This window comes from Budorcas taxicolor, chromosome 2 (assembly GCF_023091745.1).
Source record: "Budorcas taxicolor isolate Tak-1 chromosome 2, Takin1.1, whole genome shotgun sequence".
NCBI lineage: Eukaryota > Metazoa > Chordata > Mammalia > Artiodactyla > Bovidae > Budorcas > Budorcas taxicolor.
This window is the reverse complement of record NC_068911.1, coordinates 117,388,016-117,398,630: the sequence shown is the minus strand read 5'-3', so window position 1 is coordinate 117,398,630 and position 10,615 is coordinate 117,388,016. Positions and strand designations below refer to the sequence as shown.

The 10,615-nt window shown below is 46.0% G+C and overlaps 1 protein-coding gene across 1 annotated transcript in view; it reads left to right on the top strand.

The window, feature by feature from the left end:
- The first annotated feature begins 946 nt into the window (after positions 1 to 946).
- TFCP2L1 (transcription factor CP2 like 1) overlaps positions 947 to 10,615 on the top strand; it is a 62,026-nt gene continuing 52,357 nt past the window's right edge. The window contains exons 1-3 of the mRNA XM_052664350.1: positions 947 to 1,008; positions 1,651 to 1,680; positions 4,362 to 4,513. Of these exons, the coding sequence (XP_052520310.1) occupies positions 947 to 1,008; positions 1,651 to 1,680; positions 4,362 to 4,513 (244 nt within the window). The remainder of the gene's footprint in view (positions 1,009 to 1,650; positions 1,681 to 4,361; positions 4,514 to 10,615) is intronic.

Below are 10,615 nucleotides of genomic sequence, written 5' to 3'. Positions count from 1 at the left end.
TTCCCTCCGGATATTCACAGAAGCGCTTCCTGTGAATTTATTTAGAAGGCCTCAGCTCAATGTCACCTCCTCCAAGAAGCTTTCTCTGATTATTCACTTGAGGCATTCCTTTTTCGTATTTACTCAGCAAATATTTATGGAGCACTCACTATGTCCCGGGCTTCCCTGGTGGCTCATATGATAAAGAATCCCCCTGCAACGGGGGAGACCTGGGTTCGATTCCCGGGTTGGGAAGATCCCGTGGAGGGCAGCATAGCAACCCACTCCAGTATTCTTGCCCTGGCGGGCTACAGTCCGTGGGGTCGCAGAGTCGGACATGACTGAGCGACTAAGCACAGCACAGCAGCACCATGTCCCCAGCACTTTTCCAGGAGGGACAACAGAGTGAGCTAGAGAGTCCAAACCTTGTCCTCTCGGAGATTATACTATACTGGGAAAGAGATCAGTACTCAAGTGTAGATTAAACCAAAACACGATTTCTGAGAGTGCTGTGAAAAAGCGAGAGCAAGTTAAGGCGACAGCGTGTCGGGGTCGGGGTCTCAAGCTCACAGCCTCCTCACCCCACCCACGGTGAGGCTCTGGGAGAGGGAAGACACCAGGGCTGCGGGGGCGGTTACCTGGGCCCCACCCTCGAGGGGCAGCGCCGGGCCAGATCCCCGCCTCGCGGCACGCTCGCGGTCGCCGCCCTGGAGGCGCGCTCGCTCCCGGGAAGGGCGCGCCGGTGCGGGTCACCAGGTGAGGGCGCGCCGGTGCGGGTCTCCAGGTGAGGCGGCCGCGCGGCCTGGGGGCGGGTCCGGGTGGCGCCCCGCCCCCCGAGCCGTCCATAAATGCGCAGGGCGGGCGGCCGCCGCGGTGAGGAGCGCTGCTGGCAGGTGGCCTGGAGGTCGGCTCGCCCCGCGTCCCGTCCGCCGCGCGCCTGGGTCGGGCCGGGCTCGGAGCCCCAGCCATGCTGTTCTGGCACACGCAGCCCGAGCACTACAACCAGCACAATCCCGGCAGCTACCTGCGGTAAGGCGCCCGGGCCGGGGTCCGCGGGCGGGGCGCCGCCTGACGTCCGCGGGCCGGGAAAGGAGCGGCCGGGCCGGGGATCCCGAGCGCCCTCGCCGCCTCCTTGCTCTGTGCCCTTTGGGGACTGAGGGAGATCTGCCCAGACTCCCGCCTGGGACAGACAGACCGACCCTGGCGAGACCCGATGCTCGGAGCTGCGGGCCAGCGCGCGAGGCGGGTTTCCAGAGCCTGGTGCTCGCGGGGCTACTCCCCCGACGACCCCGGGCGGGCGCGGAGCGCACATCTCTGGGTCTCAATCTCCCCGGGGTCTTTCCACCTCTGCGTCTCTCCTCTACCCGCTCGCGTCGAAGAGGAAACTTCCTGCCGTCGGTCTGGAGCTGTCCCGGGAAGTCTAGTCCCCTGCTCTTTGCCCCTCTCCGCCCGGGTCCCTCTCCGAGCCTCGCGTCCTCTCCAGTGTCCTTGGTCCGCCCGAGGGGCCAGCGAGCGGCGAGCGCGGCCCTGCGTTCCGCCTGGCGGACCTGCAGCGGGGGCGGGCGGGGGCTCGGGAGGGACCGGGTGCCCTCTCCCACTAGGTGTTCTTGGTATGTGGGTCCGAGGCCCGCACGTTGATTGCCCTTGATGGAAATCTTTCTTCTTCTGCAGGGATTTGACTAGTGCTCTTCAGAGGGAAAAGTAAGTCCTGCCTGTTTTGCAAAGTTCTCTCTCCCGTCCCCTTGAAGGAAGTGGCACCCCCGTTAGCTTCAGTTCCTGGAGGATTGTTTTTCCCTGTTGTGCAGCTGGCTGGGTACTAATGGGCAGTCATTTCACTTTCTGAACTCGCCTGAACCAGCTTTAGCCTGTCTTTATTTCCATCCTAGTCACAGTTTATGAAATGTGCCTAATTTAACCCAAAGGGCATTTGATGTGAGCTCAGAGAAAGTGAACCGTGGGCTAGACCACCTCACAGAGACAGCTGCCCTGCCTGCCCTATTTTATTTTTGACCCCCAAAAGTTCCAACTCAGATTTAACAGTATAGGTGATGTGGAAATCCTAGCTTTGATAGATATTTGTCCAGTAGTCTTCTCTGAAGACAGCCCAATTCCAGCAGGCAAAGGAATGGTTGGGAATAAGTTGTATGTCTTCTGTGTTTTATTCATGGGCAAGAGAGGTAGGAGATGACATAAGCCTAGGGTTTTAATTAAGGACTTATGTCTCACAGCAGACCATGGTGATCCACCAGAGGCAGGCTTCTCTGGGAGGTGTTAAGCCCACCAGGCAGATTTTTTTTTCCCCCCCCTGCATTGTGTGGTATATGGAATTTTAGTTCACTGACTAGGGATTGAACTCGAGTCCCCTGCAGTGGAAGCCAGGAGTCTTAACCACTGTACCTCCAGGGAATTCCCTACTGGGCAGATGTTAATCTCTGGCAGAAGATTGTCTATTCACTTACCCAAAATGCTACAATGGAATACATTTTTATTGTATCGCAGGATGCAATTTTAGTTGTAATTTTGCCTCAGTTTTAGTTTGTAGTGATTCAGTTTATTACCATACCTTATAAATGACTTTGAAGGTGACCCTGAGTGAAGAAGTGAGTGTACGTAAAACTTCCTGGACACAGAGAATGTCATCCCTTTAGGGAATAATTCTCCTCTTGAACTAGAGGTGCCCTACTTTAAGAGTTTGGTATTGCATTCATCCTGGTGAGGTGGTTGGGAATTGGGGTAAAAGGTGCTATAAGGCCATGTGGGTTTCTGGGGTCATATGGGGACCATGGATAAAGACTCATTTGGTCCACACTCTCTTTTTTTTATGTTACTTCTTGGAAGCCAGGACTTTCACACTTGGAGAAGTTGACCTTGATGGATGCAATGGGGAGGGTCCATGAACATGCCCCTGGTCCCCCTAGAGTGAAGAACATCTTATTCTTTTGCTTGGTTTGTGCATTTAATTTTGGTCATCTCGTCACTGTGCAGCATTTCTTCAAGTTGTCTGACCTTCCTGGGGTAGTGGTCTGTACTCCTTTCTTCCCTACTTCTGTTTGATGTTCTGGTGACTTGTATTCCTCAGCAGATAAGGATACCAGGATTGAAATAAGATACTGTTGAGTGATGGCTCTTCCCCCAACCCTGGCTACCCCCGCCTTTTTTTTTTTTTTTTTAAATTTAAAGGCAGCAGCCCATGGATTATTAACTTAACATGGTCTGGGCAAACATGAAATTTTGCAGTCCCCCGGGAATCAGATCTCTTTGCTTCTCCCCCATTCCTGGATAACCACTTAGACTGGGCATGTGCCTCAATCTGGACAAGGGAAAGCATGAGGTGGGGGACTCAGGGCAGTGGGTGGTGGCAGGGGCGGCCCTCCATACGGAAGGTTTCTAGGTGAGCCACAGCTGGACTTTTCCTTCTGAAAGTTGGTCTGACATGCTGGGGTATGTGCCTGGCTTGTGTTTTAGATACTTGGGTATGGTGTTGTATGAGGAATAGATTGTATCAGTGACTCTGCTGTTTACATAGTGAAGTGGGGTCAGTGAATCTGATTCAGCACCCTGGACACTCGGAGGGTGGAGGCTTATCAAGATAAGGGCACAGGACCTTTTTTTTGGCGCTAGTGTCTATGCTATAATCTCTTCATAATCCAGAGCTTAACCAAGTCCCTCTTGCCTGCAAGTCATTCATGTTCTCAAAGATTTTGTTTTTCCTTGGGGATGCACTTAAAAAAGCACATCTAGAAATAAGTTCTCCAGTCCTAGACTCATGTGAAGCTGAATTTTTGGATCTGATGGGAATTTTTGTTTAGAGGTGGAGGAAAAGAATCTTTGAGCATCTCAGTATTTTCCATTTGGATGAGAATACTGAATTGAAACCATGGTTGTTCTTATTTTGCAGTTCAGAGATATTAACATAAGCCTTAAAATAGGGTTTATGGGCCAGCTATCCTTTCTTTTTAGAAGTGTGGAAGTATGTCTCAGTTTTTATGAGTGAAGTAGACAGTTTCTGTATTTGCATGGTTTACAGAGCCTAGAGGACAGGATTGTCTTGGTCTGAGATGTGACCAATAGCTAGAAGAGTTTATTTAAAAAATAAAATATTTCATTCGATATAAAAGCCAGACACTTGTGGATGGAAACCACGTGACAGCTGAATAATCTCTCAAAGGTCACAGAATGAAAGTAGAATCATCCAGGATTGGTCTCCTCCATTGGGAAGCATTTTAAAGTATTTGTGATGTCGTGTAGGAAGCTGAACCTGCTAGCTGCGCTAGGCTGGGCTGTGTTGCCATTGATGCTGCCCGAGGTTGGCCGCTTAGTCCTGCCTTTGCACATTGGCTCCGGGGGCCCTGCTCCTGACCCCTCCCTCCTGTGTGTTGCAGCGACGTCCTCGCTCTGCCCATCTTCAAGCAAGAGGAGCCCCAGCTGTCCCCTGAGAACGAGGCCCGCCTGCCACCCCTGCAGTATGTGCTGTGTGCTGCCACATCCCCAGCTGTGAAGCTGCACGAAGAGACTTTGACCTACCTCAACCAAGGTGGTGCTGGAGCGCCGGGCCAGGGTGGAGCCTGGGGGCTGAGGGTACCACCCGGCAGTGGGGAGTTGACCTGAATGACTCATTTGGGCCTGTTTCCTCATCAGGGTGGGAGAGATGGGGTTTGGGAAGGGGTTTCTGGTGTCAGATGGCATCTGTTTCCTAGCTGTGAGACTTCCTAGCCTCAGTGTTTTCTTCCCCCAAAGTGGACACATCAGCTGTGTCTCACTCAGGCCAAACAATGTTTCACATTCCTCATGTGGGCCCTCCAGGGAGCAGATGATGCTCGGTGAATGGCGGCCATAGTTATACTTGCTATTTGCTGGGGCCACACCTAGTGCCCTTTCCTGGACATAGATTGAACACCTTTGCTGTATGGGGTCAGCTGCCCTTTCTGGAACTGCACCTATCAGTGATGGGAAGGCCCATCCTGGAGGCTGGATTCCACATGTACCAGGCAGTGGGGACGAGCGTGCTCATCGTGTCCTGGGAGAAATGGCATGGGGTTTGGACTTTGCATTCCGATCCCAGCCCTTCCCAGCTCTGTGACTTCCCCTTGGAGCCTCAGTGTGTTCACGTGCAAAATGAGAAGTGTTCATTTGTGAGATTTGAGAGAGTTAAGGTGTGTGAAGTGCAGTTTCCATTTCTGATGTTCTTTATCAGGACACATGGACCTGTGGCCTAACCGATGACCTTTCTGTGGTTTTTGTGTGGTATGTGTCTGTGTTGATTGTCCTTCCTCCCTGAATCACCTCAGAGACCCTGGCATCCAGTGGAATCACTGCCCCTCTGTTTGGAATGGGAAGAGCCCAGGAGCTGGGGGATGCAGTGCTTTCTGGAGGGAGGCGGTGGCGGAGGCAGCAGTGTGGTTACAATTTATCCTACAGGGGCAGCTTCCTTTCTGTAGAACTTTGACTCCCTGATTTGGGGAACGGAAGTTCAGACGGGGTGGGGGCAGGATGGAAGACCAGCCTGCCATCAGGCTTAGCTCTGACAGCTCAACCTGCCTGCTTCTGGGCCAGGAACAAACTCAGAATTAGCAGGTGGCTCTGTGTCTGCCTCTGGATGTGGCCAGGGGATGGGCATGCTTATCCCTGTGAATGGCTCAGTGGCCTCAGTGGGTCCCCAGCCCAGGCTCAGGCAGCTCTTGGGCACCCGGCTCAGGCCCTGAGATCTATGTTCCATCTGCTGAGGCCGGTGACCCCTGATGGCAGGTGTCCTGGCTGGTGGAAGAATACCTCTGTGTGTCTGTGCTTGTTTGTGGAATGGCTTTGGCCATTTTCCTTTCTTTTTCATGGAAGGTCAGATGCTACCAACTTATGTACCTTCAAGCAGCAACTGTCCTCCCCTGGGCCTCTGCTCTCTTGCCTAAGTGTCACATGAAGAAGCTGGGTGATGTTTACAGAGCGCAGGGGTCTGGGGTGGTTCTTGTTCCTGGCCTGTCATGGGGTCTGAGGCCCTGCTGGGCCTGCTGCTGGTCTGGTGTGCCCACCTCTCCCACTGCTTCCCACTCTATCTGTAAGGCCTTTATTGTTTCCCGTACCTTCCCTCAACTCCTTTCCTCCTTTCTTTAATCAGTCACCTTTGGGCAATGTTTGACAGCCAGCACTCTACCTCTTTGAAAAAGGAGTTATCCTTTGCTCAGTATAGATAAGTTGAAAGAGAGGCTAAAAGAGCTGCCCAGGGGTTAATTTGGTGTATTTACTTTAGATCTTTTTTAGTTATATGTTCCCGATTATTGAAAATAATACATGTTTATCAAATAGGTAACTAATAAGAACCTGCTATATAGCACAGGAAACTCTATTCACTGTTCTATGGTGGCTTATATGTGAAAGGAATCTTAAAAAAAGTGGATATATGTATATGTATAACTGATTCACTTTGCTATACACTGGAAACTAACACAACGTTGTAAATCAACTATACTCCAATGAAAATTTTAAAAAAAGAAAATAATACATGTTCATTATAGAAAACTTGGATCATTTAAAAAGCATAAGGAAGTAAGTTAAAAATTAAATTGAAATCTCTAATTTCACCTGAGAGCTGTTGCTAACCACATTTCTACATATTTGCATATGTAAAATTAAAATTATTACAGTGCTGCAGATATGTGCCCTGTTTTCTTTGTTTACTGTATTTATGAGCTTTTCTCGTGTTATTTAAAATACTGAGAACTTACATTTTCGTAATGGTTGCACAGTATTTCAGAGTTCTAGTAGCTTTGACTAGTCTCATCGTATGAATACTTAGGCTTCAGTGGTCTTTGTGCGAAATGTTGATTACTATTTTAGATGAATATAAAAATCAGAGGTACACTTACTGGCTCAAAGGAGTTAAGTAAGGCTTTTGCTACATCTTACCAAATTGATTTCTCAGTTGAATGTACCAATTTACAAGGTAGCCAGTAGGATATGTTTTACTGTCTCTTATATTGGATATTGTTGCTTTTTACCTCATTAGTGAAACAGGATTTAATCTTAAACTAACATTTATATCATTGCTAATGTGGCTGAATATTTAAAAATATATTTATTGATCTTTCAAATTTTTCTATCAGTTATGTTATGTTCTTCACACACTTTTTTACTGGGATGGTTCTATCTTACTGATTGTAACAGCCTACCCTATATGAAGAATATCATATATTTTTTGTGATCTATTTATTATGTGATAATTATATTTATTTTGTGATAATTAGATTTATGTGTGAGATATATATCTTGGGTTTTTTTTCAGTGTAGATATTGAATTTCAGTGTATATTATCAAACCTTTTCAGTTTTCTAAAATAAGTTTTCTTTTATGTTTAGAATGCCTGCTTACCCCAAAATCAGCTTAGTGGTTTCCTAAATTTCATGTTTCTAAATTTTTACATTGCAATGCACTTGGATGTCTTCTGGAAATAATAGTGTCATTTAGTGATACTTTGGCTTATTACTGCATAAAATATATTTATTTCTTTTTTTCCTTAGCCTTACCAGTGGGATTTATACTTTCATACGTTGCACTGGAAATTTGTGATGTGATCTAACAGTCTAAGTTTATTTTTCTAAATAGTTAACCTACTAGTTGACACCTGGTTTATCTCTTAGTCTCACTGGTTTAAATGCCACTTTGAAACATTTGAAAAGCCATATTCTAAAGTACTAGTCCAGAAACAGACCCTTGTATAGATGTTTGTCCTGTACACTTGATATTCATTGATTTTTGCCCCATTTTTAGTTGCACTAATTATAGCTTGAAAATATGTTTCTTAGACATTTTTAATCACTTATTCTTAAGATAAATTTTTATAGCCATTGAATCTTCCTTCTATACTTAAATTTTTTAAATGAGATTATGTGCTTTATAAAGTTGTTTTTTGATTTTATTAAATACTTTTCTTATAATATTTTCTATTATAGCCTCAAACACCACTTAAAATGTCTGCATCTGGATTATGATTATCTAATAAATTTCATCTTCTGCATTAGCTTCTGAGCTCATCAAGGGCTTCATTTCCTTTATATTTGTCTTTTCCCAGGCTAGAATTCTACCCAGTACAGAACAAAAGTTGAAAGAATAAAAAACATAAGATGTCTGCATATTATTTCACTATTTTCTGTTATTATTTGGGACAGATTATTGTCATAACTCCCTGGTGGCTCAGTTGGTAAAGAATCTGCCTGCAGTGCAAGAAACCACCTGCAATGCAGGAGTCCCTGTTCGATCCCTGGTTCAGGCTGATCTCTTGGAGAAGGAATTGGCAACCCACTCCAGTATTCTTGCCTGGAGAATTCCATGGACAGAGGAGCCTAGTGGGTCATAGTCAGTCTGTGGGGTCCCAAGAGTCTGACCCAATTTAGTGACTAAGCTGCTGTTATTCACTCACTAAGTTATGTCCAACTCTTTGTGACCTCATGGACTGCCACACACCAGGCTTCCCTGTCCTTTGCTGTTTCCCGGAGTTTGTTCAGATTCATGACCATTGAGTCGGTGATGCCATCCAAGCATTTCATCCTCTGTCACCCGCTTCTACTCCTGCCCTCAAATCTATCCCGCACTACGGGGTTTTTTCCAATGAGTCCACTCTTTGAATCAGGTGCCCAAAGTATTAGAGTTTCAACTTCAGCATCAGTCCTTCCAATGAATAGTCAGGGTTGATCTCCTTTAGGATGGACTAGTGGGATCTTCCTGCTGTCCAAGGGACTCTCCAAAGTCTCCTCCAGCACCACATTTTGAAAGCATCAGTTCTTTGGCTCTCAGCCTTCTTTATTGTCTAACTCTCATATCCATACATGACTACTGGAAAAACCATAGCTTTGACTATATGGACCTTTGTCGGCAAAATGATGTCTCTGCTGTTTAATACTCTATCTAGGTTTGTCATAGCTTTTCCTCCAAGGAGCAAGCATCTTTTAGTTTCATGACTGCAGTTACCATCTACAGTGATTTTGGAGCTCAAGAAAATAAAATCTGCCACTGTTTCGATTTTCTACCCATCTATTTGTCATGAAGTGATGGGACGAGATGCCATGATCTTCATTTTTTGAATGTTGAGTTTTAAGCCAGCTTTTTCACTCTCCTCTTTCACCTTCATCAAGAGGCTCTTTAGTTCTGCTTTGGTTTCTGCCATTAAAGTGGTATCAATTGCATATCTGAGGTTGTTGATATTTCTCCCAGCAGTCTTGATTCCAGTTTGTGGATTCATCTAGCCTTGCATTTTGCATGATGTACTTTGCAAATAAGTTAAATAAGCAGAGTGACAATATACAGCCTTGATGTACTCTTTTCTCAATTTTGAACCAGTCATTGTTCCATGTCCAGTTCTAACTATTGCTTCTTGACTTGCCTACAGATTTCTCAGGAGGCAGGTAAGGTGGTCTGGTATTCCCATCTCTTGAAGAATTTTCCACAGTTTATTGTGATCCACACAAAGGCTTTAGCATAGTCAATGAAGCAGAAGTAGATGTTTTTCTGGAATTCTCTTGCTTTTTCTATGATGCAACAGATGTTGGCAATTTGATCTCTGGTTCATCTGCTTTTCCTAAATCCAGCTTGTATATCTGGAAGTTCTTGGTTCACGTACTATTGATCCTAGCTTGAAGGATTTTGAGCATTACCTTGCTAGCATGTGAAATGAGTGCAGTTGTTGAGGTAGTTTGAACATTCTTTGGCATTGCATTTCTTTGGGATAGGAATGAAAATTGACCTTTTCCAGTCCTATGGCCACTACTGAGTTTTCCAAATTTGTTGGCATAATGAATGAAGCACTTTAATAGCATCATCTTTTAGGATTTTAAATAGATTACCTGAAATTCCATCACCTCCACTAGCTTTGTTCGTAGTGATGCTTCCTAAGGCCCACTTGACTGAACACTGCAGGATGTCTGGCTCTAGGTGAGTGACCACAGCATCATGTTATCCAGGTCATTAAGACCATTTTTAAATAGTTCTTCTGTATACTCTTGCCACCTCTTGTTATTCACTTCTGCTTCTGTTAGGTCCTTGCCATTTCTGTTCCTTATTGTGCCCATCTTTGCATGAGATGTTTCCTTGATATCTCTAATTTTCTTGAAGAGATCTCTAGTTTTTCCCATTCTATTGTTTTCCTCTGTTTCTTTACATTGTTCCTGTAAGAAGGATGCTGGATCTGTCAATTGCAAAGTCATTTAAACCATTGGATACTTGTTTCTCAGTGTAGTGTCAGTCCATTGCCTTACATCATGACTTGGATAAGGTGTGTTCCTTGTGAGTGTTCTGTCATCAACCCCAATGACTAATTTTGTATGCAGTAAAAATGATTTGAGAAGCAACGTTTGTGCTCTTCCTCTGAAATGGAGTCCTAAGGAGAAGAGGTAGATAGCAGTTGAAGGGAGGTCCACAAACTCCAGGCCAACCTCTTTGTCAGTGGCCAAAGGTCACTGTGGAGACATCTTTCCTGAAGACTGGAGCCAGAGGGAAGAGATGAAGTAGGTGGTGGGGGAGGAGTCAGGAAGATCAGAAGAAAGAGAACCTCAGGCAATCTGTGTAGGGAATTCTGGCTTTGAGATAAGAACAAGTTTGCAAGCATGGCTTGTTATGAAGAGAGCTTTGGTATTTCCTACCAAAACAACTCTTA